The following is a 14,788-nucleotide window of genomic DNA, read 5'->3' as shown; positions in this document are numbered from 1 at the left end:
GCAACTCTGCAGGAAGGTGACCTCAATGTACCTTCTTTGAATTTGCAGAATTGTGTACAAGAACACAAACCGTTTATATAGGATTGTAGCCTTTTTTAAATGCTAAAAAGGTCCCCATGATTTGCTTTGTTTAAGACATACACTCAAAACTTTATTAAAAACATTTTTCAAAACTAGTTTCATAAAGCTAGACACATCAGCAAGCCTCGATTGAGGGGTGGAAAATGAATTGTGTATCTTTAAACCGCAGAAGTTAAAAGGCTTTTTTTTTTTTTTGTTAGCTAACAATGGAAACTTTTTTTTAAGTGTTTCCCTCCCTCGTCTTGCCAAGCAATAGAAAAAAAAAAAAAAAAAAGAAAAGAAAAACTTGTTCCGCTGAGTTCAACCCCAGACAGGCTCACAACTTCCTTCCTGCTTTCCTCCCCCAAGCCTCCGCCTTTCTCCCTCCTCCCTCCTCCCTCCTCCACCCCCCCCCCAACTTTTCTTTCTTTCTTTTTTTTTTTCAATCGTACATTGAACAAACACTGAAGTAGCCCGGAGCAGACATTGACAGGAGCAGTATCTCCACGGCCGAAAAGGGCGTGCAGAGCCGGCTTGGCGTCGCAACTGCCGGGATCGCCCGGCCCCTGAACCGAAGAGCTTCCCCCTGTTTTGCACTCCTCTTTTTTGTCTTCCATAGCTTGTGAGAAAATAATTTCTGAACATTTTTACTTTTAAAGCCATCTCGTCCCTAGGAGGTCTGCGCCTCTGGGCATGTAGTCTACACAGGATCTGAGAATCTGAGAAATTGCAGGTAAGTCTGGCGGCTTTTTAATGGCTCTCGCCTCTGAACAACCCTCTTTCCCCTCACTTTCTGCTCTGGAGCCAATCTCGGCCTTCCTGGTTCCGAAGTAGGGCAAAGGGGTGGGCTGGGGAGGCAGGGAAGGGGGTTTGATTTTGGAGGGTGACATGGAGTGGTGGTGGGGAGAAAATCCGGAGAGGGGAGGTCCTCGCATTTCTCCTACCCGCTTTCCGGGCCGCTCACTCCGCGCCGCCTCCCCCAGCGCGCTCCAGGAGTCCCCAGGCTGGGGTCTCGGGGCGGCTCTGCTGGCGCCGGACGAGGCTGCCCGGGTTTGCAGAGAAGCTCTGCGCTCCGCGGCGCTGTCCTGGGGTGTTAGAGCGCCAGCTCCAGGGAGGTTTGCAGAGCCAGAGGCTCTGTGCATCTAGGGCTGCAGCCATGCACGCCCCTAAGTTCCTCCGAGTGGGCGCGGGTCCGGGAGCCCGCAGGGGCAGTTGTGTCCTCGGCAACAGGGCGCGCTGAGAGCGGACTCGCTCCGCGCGCGTATACACACACGCGTGCACACGCACACACACATACACACACAGTCACACACCCCTCCATAGGGGACGACGGCAGGAGGGCAGCGAGTACTGGTTCCGGTAGAGGGGATGTGTAGAACCTCGGTGCGCCCACACTCACAAAACACTTGTCTAGGGCTAGGCAACAAGGCCAGAGCTGAAAAATGCTTCGGCTGCGGCCCCGCCGCGTGCCCAGGCCTTCCTAGGCCGAGAGACACAGCCCCAAGGCCAGGGTCAGGAAGGTAAACGGCGGGCACGCGGGCGCCCTCCCAGATCCGGGCGCTGGCAGCGATTCGGGGAAGGCGGGTTCCGCTCAGGTTCCCTCCAAGCCGGTCGGTCTCTGATGCCCCGAGAGGGTGGAGCAGGGAGACCCTGAAGCCCAGGGCGAGGGCTGCCAGGTTGCCCTCTATAGCCAATGTTTGCTCAGGCTGGGGAGACTCGGAGACGGTGACTGGGATGTCCTCAGCCCGGGAGAGCTGGGAGTCAGCCGCGCCCCACGCACAGCATACTTAGGAGCCAAGGAGTTGGACCTAGCTTCTCGCCGGTCCGCGTGGCTCCGGAGACGAATGTTAGGACTGGGATTTGAAGGGACCTCATAAAGCTCATCGCAGTCTGGGGCGGGGTGGGGGGCGGGGAAGCACACCGGTAACCGCGCTGGCGACCGAGGCAGCCGGGGCATTCCCTCGCCGAGCCTCGCCGTCCCCATAGGTGAGATGTCGGGTGGCGCCGGGTCCTGGATAGATTGGGTTCCCGGGGCTCCCTCTGGGTTCTGCAGGCGACCCCTAATTCCCCCGCGCCCTCCAGGGTCCTGACTTTTCTCCTTGTATCTCCACAGCCGCACGGTTGTTTATGGAGCTTTGGGTGGGGGCTGAACCCGCGGTCGTGCCCCCAGCCCGCAGCCCAGGCCATGCCGCCCCATCTGCGCGCAGAGCCACGGCTGCCGGGCCTCCGGGGCTGAGCCGGCAGCGCCGGGAGGAGGAGGCGCCGGCGGCGGAGCAGGAGCCGGAGCCGCGGCGGCGGGCAGCGAGGGACCCAGTACTATGGCTGTGTACTGCTATGCGCTCAATAGCCTGGTGATCATGAATAGCGCCAACGAGATGAAGAGCGGCGGCGGCCCCGGGCCCAGTGGCAGCGAGACGCCCCCGCCCCCGGGGAAAGCCGTGCTGAGCCCCGGCAGCGTTTTCAGTCCCGGGAGAGGCACCTCTTTCCTCTTCCCCCCAGTCGAGTCACTCTCGCCCGAGGAGCCCCGGAGTCCCGGGGGCTGGCGGAGCGGCCGGCGCAGGCTGAATAGTAGCAGCGGCAGTGGTAGCGGCAGTGGCAGCGGCAGCAGCGGCAGCAGCGTGAGCAGCCCAAGTTGGGCTGGTCGCCTGCGAGGGGAAGGGCAGCAGGTGGCGGCCGCCGGTACCCTCTCCCCGCCGGGGCCGGAGGAGGCCAAGAGGAAGCTGCGGATCCTGCAGCGCGAGTTGCAGAACGTGCAGGTGAACCAGAAAGTGGGCATGTTTGAGGCGCACATCCAGGCACAGAGCTCCGCCATTCATGCGCCCCGCAGCCCGCGTTTGGGCAGAGCTCGCTCGCCCTCCCCGTGCCCTCTCCGCAGCAGCAGCCAGCCCCCTGGAAGGGTCCTGGTTCAGGGCGCCCGGATCGAGGAACGGAGGACAAAGTCCTGGGGGGAGCAATGTCCAGAGACTTCAGGAGCCGACTCCAGGAGGAAAGGAGGGCCCAGCCTATGCACCTCGCAGGTGAAGGAAGGAATGCCACGTCTTCCTGGCCGGGCTGCCCCTACAGGATCAGAGGCCTGGGGTCCTTTTGTAAGGATGGAGAAGGGTATCTCTGCCAGTCCCGGCTATGACTCACCCACAGCTATGGAAATTGACAAAAGGGTCTCTCCTCCCCCGGGAACCCGCAGCTGCCTAGCTCCCTCATTGGGGCTGGTGGGAGCTAGCTTAATGATAGCCACAGAAGTGGCAGCGAGAGCTACATCTACAGGGCCACACCGTCCACAGGATCTTGCCCTCACTGAGCCGTCTGGTAGAGCCCGTGAGCTTGAGGACCCGCAGCCCCGAAAGGCCCTGGTGGAGAGGCAGGGGCAGTTTCTGGGCAGTGAGACAAGCCCAGCCCCAGAAAGGGGCGGGCCCCGCGCTGGAGAACCCCCTGGGAAGATGGGGAAAGGAAATCTGCCGTGTGGCATGCCGGGCTCTGGGGCGCCTGAAGTGGGCGAAAGGCCAGAGGAGACGACTGTGAGCGTGCAAAGCGCAGAGTCCTCTGACGCCCTGAGCTGGTCCAGGCTGCCCAGAGCCCTGGCCTCCGTAGGCCCTGAGGAGGCCCGAAGTGGGGGCCCTGTGGGCAGGGGGCGTTGGCAGCTCTCTGACAGAGTGGAGGGAGGGTCCCCAATGCTGGGCTTGCTTGGGGGCAGCCCCTCAGCACAGCCGGGGACCTGGGATGTGGAGGCGGGAATTCCTTCTGGCAGAATGCTGGAGCCTTTGCCCTGTTGGGACACTGTGAAAGATCTGAAAGAACCTCAGTGCCCTCCTGGGGACAGGGTGGGTGTGCAGCCTGGGAGCTCCAGGGTTTGGCAGGGCACCATGGAGGAAGCCGGTTTGGCATGGACGTGTGGCACAGGGGTGCAGTCAGAGGGGACTTGGGAAAGCCAGCGGCAGGACAGAGATGCCCACCCAAGTCCGGAGCTGCTACCCCAAGATCAGGACAAGCCTTTCCTGAGAGAGGCCTGCAGCCCCAGCAACATACCTGCCGTCATCATTACAGACATGGGCACCCAGGAGGACGGGGCCTTGGAGGAGACGCAGGGAAGCCATCGGGGCAACCTGCCCCTGAGGAAGCTGTCCTCTTCCTCGGCCTCCTCCACGGGCTTCTCCTCATCCTATGAAGACTCAGAGGAGGACATCTCCAGTGACCCTGAGCGCACCCTGGACCCCAACTCAGCCTTCCTGCACACCCTGGACCAACAGAAACCTAGAGTGGTAAGTCTTGCTCTGAGATTTGCCCAGAACTCATGCTGATTTCAGCAGACTTTTGATACCCTATGCATCCCTTTTTCTTACTTTCTACAGTCATGAAAACTCAAACCAGGGCCCTGGGACAGTCACAGTGAATAATTCTGTCCAGGTGTGTTTGCTGAGGTGGAAGCAGAGGCACTGACCATGCATTTTAGCTTGGACGGTGAATCTGAGTCATTTCTACTATTTCCATGCACATCTTAAATAACAAGTTTTAAAAGTATTTCGTGTAGGTCACCATGTTTCTTGGGAAAATAATATTCATAAGTGTCACCAAAAACTTCTGTACTAATCCCCAAAGATAGTGAACCGAGCTACTGAGTGTAGTTTTTGTCTGATCAGGTGAAACACTTAACTCTGTGTTTCATTCAGGCCAAAGAAAATTGACAAGGATATCATCAAATTAAGTTAGCCTCTACTAATAAGCCAGGAAAATGAGTGATGTGAGTCTATGACAGGACCCTGAAACCTGTAGATGTGGTCGTGGCCAGTGAACTGGGTGAGGAATCACTGAACCTCAGTAAGTTAAGCCAGGCCATTGCAATATTTGTGTGATCAGCGTAACCAAGGTGCAGTTTGATGTATGAATTAAATGAAAACGATACTTTGAGCTAAGCAGATGGTTTCTTCAGTATCATAGGCACCTGGGTGGTATCTCCAGAGTAGGTACCTCCTAATGGATGTACATGTCAGTCAGTACAAGTTGACATTTCAGGTATGTTTTCACATGCGTCTGGTTTGGGTCATCACACTGACATCTTGTTCTGGTTATGGCAGTAGACAGGAGTTTATTTCTATTACATGGTTAATCGAATGTGTAAGCTGTTTTTACTTTTAGGAGGATCACAGTATCTTACAGAAGACATAGGAGTTGAAGCTAGCACTTCTGAAAAGATCTGGACTTTCTATTAGCTTTTCCAGAGAGCATGGGGAATTTCCTAGTTCAGCATGCCAGGGGTGGTTGTGCTACATTGGGGGAAAGTCTGCATTTTATTATAGTAGGTAGCCTTCCGATTTCATCTTGAATATCAAATACTCTTCACTGTACCTCAATAACTTTCTCCACCATGACTGGGAGCTTTATGTTTCTACTCTGCATTCTTCACTAAGGTATTTTGGACCACAAAACGTACTCCTCTCTGATTCCGTATTCACAAATCATAGTCTGGATTTTTGAAGACCAGGCATTCCTTTTCATGAAACTCTGCTTTCTGCTGATGATCTGGAGGCAAATGTGTATGCAAAATCGCCCCAATCAGCCTGGCATTTTGTGGCTAGGACAGGGCCCCTGGGCATTATGCACCTGCTGTCAGGCATAGGCACACCACCTTTAGAAGGGGAAACGGTCCACCTGGAACAGGATGGTGGTCAAGGGCAGGTGGGAATTACTTCTTTCTGAAGGCATGGCCCAGATTTATCTGTCTTTCTGCCCAGCTGTTAGAGGCCTACTGAATAAGAGATGGTCCCCCATCCCACCCCTCCCAGTTGCTTTTGAACTCCTGAAGCATAGCTAGAACAGCCAAAGTCACTTTAACTTGTTCCCTGACTGTCCATTCACCCTTTCTAGTGGTATATTAGCAACTTCTATTGGTTGGTTGTCAAAACAGTTTGTGTCTTGATGTTTGAAAAGGGCTCTTGTCTAGAAGAGAATTAACCGGGAGATCAATAATGACAGGTGACTTTTTTTTTCATTTGCTAGGATGCCATTTGAGAAACCAGAGGGTTAAGTGGTGTTTTTAAGTTAGTGAACATATCCAGAGGTAGAAATGAGGCCAGCTTGTTGTCCAGTCTACCTCCCACCTTTAAACAGGTTTTCATATACCTGCAGAGCAGAGCCAGGGAAACATCCCCTGCTGGCTTTGCTCTCTGAATCACATGAGACTGGTGGGAAGTGGGGTGTGTGTGTGTGTGTGTGTGTGTGTGTGTGTGTAGGGGAGTAAGGGTGGGTAACCAACTGGAAATTATGGGATCCTAGGGACTTTTGAGCTTTGGTTGAGTGCTTGCATGATAAGCAAAGTTTTCTTCTTGTACAGATTGTTACGCTGGAGCCTTATCTGTGACACCCGAACATCAGCTTGTAGGGTCAAAAATCACTTGATTACCTGCGATTGATATTTTGTCTACATAAGCCCAGACATCTTGATGGAGTGAGCCTTTTGGCTGGGTCTTTCTGTTTGATAGATAAAAGCCCCACCAGCTCTGTCTGAGGTTCTACCAAACTGATGCAGCATTCTCTTTTCTGGACTTTGCTGTGTCTGTACAGCTACTGCACTACGCTACAGCTGCACACTCTCATGCTTGCTCACACTTGCTTACACTCACCCTCACACACGCTCACACTCACCCTCCTATGCTCACACAGGCTCCCACTTGCTCACCCCGCTCACACACAGGTCTGAAATGGCATGTTCAGCGTTCCAGTCACATAACCAACCCCTGGCCCTCAGACCCACACTAGACACAGATCTTTTTCTATGCTGCCCTACCTTCCCACAGAGTTAAACCTCTCAGGCCTCCTGTGGCGCTTTCTTCATCCTTGCTGAGGAATACGAGTGTGTATGATTTGGTGTGCAGGCAGGGGGTGACAGTATATCTGCTTAGTAGGGATCAGACACTTGAAATTTGCTCAGAAGTAGTTGCATTACACACCCAGTGGGTAATGCCTGAAATTCAGGCACATTCATGCTTACTGTTTCTCTGAGATCTGAACAAAATCAAATTGCACTGAGCAAGGATAGTGCTCTCTCTTTTGTTCTTTCTGACAGCTAAAAATTAACCAGTGGTTGTCTACTTCCTTATGTAATTCCGTTTAAGAGAATCTGGACCATTGAGACACCAGGCTTAAAATGTTGTATTAAGATATAAAAGTACCTTACTTTAAAAATAGATTTTTATTGATTTATTTCAAAATTGTTCTATCAATTGTATGTACAAAAAACAAAAGAAGGCAGGGCACGGTGGCTCATGCCTTTAATCCCAGCACTTTGGGAGGCCAAGGTGGGTGGATCACTTGAGGTCAGGAGTTCAAGACCAGCCTGGCCAACATGTTGAAACCCTGTCTCTACTAAAAATACAAAAATTAACTGGCGTGGTGGTGGGTGCCTGTAATCCCAGCTACTTAGGAGTGGGAGGCAGGAGAATCGCTTGAACCCTGGAGGTAGAGGCTGCAGTGAGCCAAGATTGCACCACTTGCACTGCAGCCTGGGCGACAGAGTGAGACTCCGTTTCAAAAGAAAACAAAAACAAAAACCACTGGCCTAGTTACTTGGGGGATGTATAAAGAAGTGTAGTACAAAACCCTTGGCTTCATGGTGCTTACTTTTTTATAAGGGCCATTGGAATTTTGTTTCCTTAGCCTTTTTTTTTTTTTTTTTTTTTGGTGTTGACTAGTTTTGTTGTCTTTTTTTTTTCTGAGTGAAAAACTAACTCATACACATAGTAAAAAATCCAAACAGTTTAACGTGGTTTTACGTGGTTTTGAAAAGTGTGTAAAAATTTTAGTTCGGGGTAAACCAAACTAAAACGTAAAAGCTTTAGAGGGGCACTTTAAAAACTGCATCTGTTGGTGAATACTTTTAAGTGGAAAATTCTTTTCTAGATGAGAATGTTGAAAGCTCAGCTTCGTGGGGTTATAACCTCAAGTTGCACATGCTGTTTGCTGAAGATGGGGTATCCTTCTTCTCTCTCAGGTACATGGAGAGGATCTTTCTGGCAAGGCCTCAGCAGCTTTGAGATCTGGGAGGACCCCGAGTCATTTATGTTGGGTTTGGGGTATGAATCTGATCTGTTTGAGGGTGAAGAAACAAAACACTCAAAGTCAAAGGGAACCAAGGACACACTCAGGCTGTGCTTCTCTAGCTTAGTTTTCTCCTCTGAAAATGTGGGTATTGCATGGGATCGATCTCATGGGGTCATCCAGTTCTGTCTGTGACTATGTAATTGAAGACATCTGATTTACAACCTAGTGTTTGTATTAGGGTATTGGGAAATGTGACAAGACTTGTTAGGTGTGGATTTCCAGCACTGAGGCCAAAACTGGGCGCCTTCACTTTTGTGCTTTTGCTTGACACCAGTTGATTGATCTGTCTATCTTCTGTCTTTTTGCCGTAAGAATGGCTCTTTGTAATTTCACATTGAAAAAGTATCATCAAAATAAATCATCAGTACAACACCTAAGATTATCATTAATAATTAGACTGGTGGTAGAGACTGCTGGTAGGATGCCAGAACATTAACCTGAACAGTAAAAGATTCATTCTGTTGGCGGGGCACGGTGTCTCAGGCCTGTAATCCCAGCACTTTGGGAGGCCGAGGCGGTCGGATCACGAGGTCAGGAGATCGAGACCATCCTGGCCAACATAGTGAAACCCCGTCTCTACTAAAAATACAAAAAAAAAAAAAAAAAAGAAAAATTAGCCGGGCGTGGTGGCGGGCGCCTGTAGTCCCAGCTACTCGGGAGGCTGAGGCAGGAGAATGGCATGAACCCGGGAGGCAGAGCTTGCAGTGAGCCGAGATCGCGCCCCTGCACTCCAGCCTGGGAGACTGAGCGAGACTCTGTCTCAAAAAAAGAAAAAAAGATTCATTCTGTTTAAAAACAAAAAACAAGGCTTTGTCCCCCCTCAGATACTGAAGTCTAGAAACTGAGGCCTTGCCCACACAGAGCCAAAACATCACTTCAAAGACCTTGTCTTATCAAAGATAAAAGTATTCAGCCAGCTTAAAACCTTTTCAAGTAAAGGTGAGGTATACAGAAAAAGAAAGAGGGATTCTAAGCATTGCAATTTATCATGCAAATGCTTAGACTTTGCAAAACATACAGCCCAAGACTTACCCGCTTTTAGGTACTACAAGAAAACATTAAAGCTGTCAGTTGGTGTTTTTAGAGAAATATATTTCAGGTGTTACATAAGTCATTTTCAGAATTTTTGTTTTTAAGTGCTGAATTGCTGCGGAGTCACTTTTCTGATTTTGTTGGCACATACCTGTTAAATGCAGTTCCAGATTAGATTAGTACTGGCTAGTTTATTTATATTCCTAGGAGTATTGATAACATTGTTTAGACTTATTTTATTTTGTCAGGTTTCAATTTAGTTATCTAAAGGTAGAATTTTAAGGTATTTAATGGAAAGAATTTTGTATCTTGGTGGAAAAAAACTACAGACTTTGGATAATCAGGAGGTGATTCAGAATTAACTGGAACTTTTCTAAAGCATGTTGTGATCACAGCATCAGTGTAGAGGGTTCTGCGGATTTTGGTGGGAGAGGAGACCTTGGGATCATAGGTTTATGACATGGTATTCAACTCCATGACAAGAAGGCCTTGCTGTGATTTGTCTTTTCCTCACTGGGTAGAATTGGCATTGTGAAAGATGTATTTTTCAGCCATCAGGGGAGCTCATTGTTAACAAAAATCACACCAAAACCAACTATGAACTCTTTGGTAATTTGAAAAGTGGAGTGGCAGCTGCCTGTTTGGGATTTTGTATGACCAGTTCTAAGATGGTTGCCCTTCCTGAGTTAACTTACTAAACCAAGTGACGATGGTGCTACAGGCAATCCCAAACAACATGGAGCAGAAACAATCAGCATCCCATGGGTCTGATCCATCTGACTGTGGAGGGCCACCTTGGTGATCTGGAAGAATCTGCTGACCTGGTCCCTTGACCTTCTAGTCAAATTTGACTTGCTGAAGTTCTGCCAGACAGCTCTTCATTTTCTCACTGGGCCCCCTTCATTCACCCCAACTTTCTAGTGAAGACAGCAGCCCTGATCCATTTTTCCAGGAGTAAACTATTATCTAAAATACAGTTCAAGTCTCCTTGATTGAAAGACACCATAAATATATATGATCTCATTAGGAAGTTAGGCCTTTGTGCTTGCTATTGAAAAATAACAAAACCTAGGCAGGGTGTGGTGGCTCACGCCTGTGATCCCAGCACTTTGGGAGGCTGAGGTGGATGGATCACCTGAGGTCAGGAGTTCGAAATCAGCCTGGCCAACATGGTGAAACCCCATCTACTAAAAATACTAAATCTATTAAAATACAAAAATTAGCCAGGCATGGTGGCACACACCTGTAATCCCAGCTACTCAGGAGGCTGAGACAGGAGAAACACTTAAAAGGGAGGAGGTGGAGGTTGCAGTGAGCCGAGATTGCACCACTGCACTCCAGCCTGGGTGACAGAGCAAGATTCTATCTCAAAAAGAAAAACCAAAAACAAAACAAAAACTTTTTGATAGCTTCCATAATTAACAGTATCGAAATCTGGGTCTGGGACAGGCTTTAGAGCTCATTTCCTTTTTTTTTTTTTTTTGAGATGGAGTCTCGCTCTGTCACCAGGCTGGAGTGCAGTGGCATGATCTCGGCTCACTGCAACCTCTGCCTCCTGGATTCATGCAGTTCTCCTGCCTCAGCCTCCCGAGTAGCGGGGACAACAGATGCACGCCACCACGCCCTGCTAATTTTTGTATTTTTACTAGAGATGGGTTTTCACCATGTTGGCCAGGATGGTCTCGATCTCTTGACCTTGTGATACTCCCACCTCAGCCTCCCAAAGTGCTGGGATTACAGGCGTGAGCCACTGCGCCTAGCCTCATTTCCTTTAATATCCACATTTTACAGAGGAGGAAAGCAAGGGTGGAAAATAGTCAATACCATTACAGGACCCATGGTTACACCCTTCTTTTCAACTAACAAACTTCCTCAGTGGGTAAGCCCCTTACTCGCCTTTGCAGATCCACCTCAGCTTTGAACACAGTACATGCTTTTAAAACATTTGTTAAAGGAATAGATGAATGAACAAAGGAGAGAAAAAAATCCCTGCCGTATTATCTACCCATAAAAGAAATGCAGAACCATCTGGAAGGTAAAGAACAAAGAAAGAGAATCAAGCCCTTGGAATACAAGTTTGCTGCTTATTCCTGTGACTTTGCTGCCACAGGGATAAGGGTGCTAGCCTTAGGTTTAGGAGACTTGGGTGAAATTCCAGTCTACACATGGCCGGCAAGCTCTCTGAAAAATGGGGAGAGTCAGTGTGACCTCAGGGAGTGGTGAGCATTCAATGATGTCATGTTTACAAAAGTGCCTAGCACTGTACCTGGTACATAGTAGGGGTGTAGTAGTAGTGGTTTCCTTTTGTTCAGTTGGCAGGGTTGGATATTACTTTAAGGCTTAGACTCAAAGTGGTAGGAATGAATTGCTTGGTCAGCAGAAGTGCACACTGTACACTGGCCTCAAGGGACAAGGTCAACCATGACACATGTTTGCAAACTGTTTTTGCAGGGAAGACCACTCTGATGTTTCTTACTTAAAGGCAGGGTCTTCCAACTTTGTCTGATAAGGAATGACTTGTTACAATCATTTCACAGGCAAGCCGACACTCAGGCTTTTGACTACCTTGTCTGGTGTGTTTCTCAACAATTCCATTAAGAATTCACTGTTAGAAATCTGGTCTTTTTCTCCTCTGTTGAGCTTTACTTGGACATTTTATTGATTTGATATCACTTAATAGAAACCCATTAACAAAAAGTATCTCTTCAGGCCACTAGTCAATACAGCATTGTTTATTTCCTGAGATTTTTACTTCTATTTTGCCCCACATGAGCTGGTAAGTTTTATAAGTAAGCAAAAAATAGGAGCTATAGACAATAAGGAAGCAGAATGAACTTCTGCAATTCATATTTATGTATGATTTCGCTTGGAGTGGGAGATGTTTTTATTTCCCCGTCTTTGAATAAGTAGAAAAACATCTCATGCAACCTGGGGTGGTGGTGGTGAATTTTCAGCTAAAGGGAATCCTCCCTTATGAAGCTCACTGCTATCCTGTTAATTCGGCATTTTACTTTTGTGGTAAGATTCTGGGTGGAAAGGGAAAATGAAATGATATAGCATCTCAAACATAGGCATCAAGATTATTTCCGTTGACCTGGTGACCAAGATTAGGGTTTGCCTAACCCAGAGATGATAATATGTGTTAATAATGCAGGGTAAGGGCCGGCCCTTGGCCAAGGAGAACTCTTCTAAAGGGGTAGGCCATTTGCTCACATTTATAAAGTTGGTCTCAGGGCGTTGAGGGGTCGGGGTGCAAATGAGGTGCTTTTACCTCTGACTTTTGGGGCAATGACAGCAGTTTTCTTTCTTGGCCCTTCTAAAGGGTTCTCTGCATTCTGTCCCCTCCCCATCCCCACCCATTAAATGAGAATGAATAAACTGATTTTACTGTTTTCCAAAAAGAAGCCGTAACACATTTTATATTACCAGTGCTTAATATTTTCATGAACTACAGGGAGCGTTCAGCCTGCTGCGAGACGGATTTGGTTCCCTGGTGACTGGCCATCTACCCAGCTCAATCTGCAATCTCTCTTGGTATGCTGCCGAGTTGGTGGGACCTGGGCGATTACAAGGGAGGTCACTGCACCCCCAGGCAGTTCCCAGCAAGTGTTTTTTCCAATTTCACTGACATTCTTTCCGGGCTCAACTCAATTTGTTTTCATCTTCTCTATGGCAATTGATGACTGACTGTAATTCAGCAGGATCTCCTGTGAAGTGCTTCTTGCTCAGTTGAATAGGAGCTGGTGTTTGTCTAAGCCTCTGCTTATGCATGAGGTATAATGCTTTTTATATGTTATATAATGCTCTTACACGTTAGCTATCTGAATGGTAGATTTAATAAAATATACCTCATAATCTTATGGGGAAAAGATGCTGGCTGGTATAGAGAGGAACTTGGGAGTATCACTTCTGTAATCCTTATCTAACCTGAATCTATTAGCAGGAAACTGAAAAGGCCTGTGTATGACAGTGAGATAAACAGTTTTAATCTCTTAACAATGTCAAGTGGAAAATCTAACTACCTGCCAGTAGCTTAAGAAATGGCTAAGAGATTTTGTTAGGGACAAATAATCCTGAGACCTAGATTGCTGAGCCAAGGGTAGGAAAATTGGTTGCTATGTGTTACAGCTGGGAAGTGAGAAGGTCACTGAGAAACTGCTAAAAAAAACCTTACAGATTAAACAGTCGCCAGTGTAGGGGACATTTTGAATGTGTTATAATTGATATTTTAGTCTATATGAGGCCGCTGAAACCTTTTTCTTAAAAAAAAAAAAAAAACTTCGTTTAATTTGAGACGGAGTCTCACTCTGTCGCCCAGGCTGGAGTGCAGTTGTGTAATCACAGCTCACTGCAGCCTCAATCTCTCCAGCTCAAGAGATCTTCCCTCAACCTCCCAAGTAGCTGGGATTACAGGTTCATAGCATCATGCCTGGCTAATTTTTTATTTTTTAGTAGAGACATCTCTTGCTGTGTTGCCCAGGCTGGTCTCGAATTCCTAAGCTCAAGTGATCCTTCCACCTTGGCCTCCCAATCCGCCTTGGCCTCCCAGAGTGTTGGGATTACAGCTCTGAGCCACTGAGCCTGGCCTTCTCTTTTTCTTAACCTTTCTCCTTCATCATCATCATAGTCATCACAGCATTAAACACTCATTAATATTTACCATCTGGCTAATTGCAAGTAATTGAGGAGACAAGGCCTCCTCTGAGAATGTTTTTTGTGCTTTACAAGTGCAACGTGCTTGAAAGACTTGTGACTCTCAGATCCAGCACTTGACCTCATTGGGCCTCTTTGGACTTGGGTATCTTCAGTCTATAAAATGGGTATATTGATAGTCTTGCTACCGCATGTGGTCTTTGTGAGTCCAAATGAGGCAGTGTATATAGTCATTTGGGGAGAGTGAATTATTTCCTGCCTAAATGAGTTTTTAATTATCAGTATGATGACTTTGCTTTTAAACTTTTACAAAAAGGATGGACAAGGGCAAGCACTCACTCATGAAGAGTATTCTGACCTTGCTTAAAGAGAAATCGCTAAGGACTATGTTAAAAACAATCTTTGCATCCACAGCAGAGCCAGTTCTGAGGTGGACGGAGCAGTGAGGTGGGGGTTGGGATGAGGAGACATTCTGGATAATGCCCCGGTTTCACTTCAGCCACAGCATTGTCTCCTCTTGCCTGTGTGCCCATCTTGGCCACTGTGGACTGTGGATGCAGCCTCCTCTGACTGTGGTTTGCCCACTTGTCAGTGGGCATGCAGATGTGACAGACACCAGGGAAGGCTGGAGCAAGCAAGAAGGGGGCCCCAAAGCCGGGGTCTCATGCTCCCTGAACGAGGCCGCCAGCTGCTGAATCATGACAGGGAGACTGCACTGTACTCTAGAGTTTGAGGGTACTTAATGGGGGCATGGACTTTTCTAGTACCATGTAGTGGTTTTCTCTTCTGTGTCATGGAAAGGGAAAGGGGAATTCAACAAAGTCTTGAGCTTTTAATGCAGATACTACATTCAGCAGATATATACTTGGTGCCTCTTCTGTATGGCCAGGCCCTGGGCTAGGTCTGGCAACCACTGCCTCCTTTCTCACAGAGCTGGATCTCCCTTTGGGTG

At 48.4% G+C, this 14,788-nt stretch overlaps 1 protein-coding gene across 1 annotated transcript in view; it reads left to right on the top strand.

Moving 5' to 3' along the window:
- Positions 1-653: 653 nt before the first annotated feature.
- Positions 654-14,788, top strand: part of ITPKB (inositol-trisphosphate 3-kinase B) — a 111,224-nt gene continuing 97,089 nt past the window's right edge. The window contains exons 1-2 of the mRNA XM_033198065.1: positions 654-793; positions 2,174-4,316. Of these exons, the coding sequence (XP_033053956.1) occupies positions 2,379-4,316 (1,938 nt within the window). The 5' untranslated portion in view covers positions 654-793; positions 2,174-2,378. The remainder of the gene's footprint in view (positions 794-2,173; positions 4,317-14,788) is intronic.

The sequence above is a fragment of the Trachypithecus francoisi genome, unplaced genomic scaffold, assembly GCF_009764315.1.
Source record: "Trachypithecus francoisi isolate TF-2019V2 unplaced genomic scaffold, Tfra_2.0 Lachesis_group5, whole genome shotgun sequence".
In the NCBI taxonomy this organism is placed as follows: Eukaryota; Metazoa; Chordata; class Mammalia; order Primates; family Cercopithecidae; genus Trachypithecus; species Trachypithecus francoisi.
The sequence above is the reverse complement of the archived record's forward strand: the minus strand, read 5'-3'. Positions and strand labels throughout refer to the sequence as shown.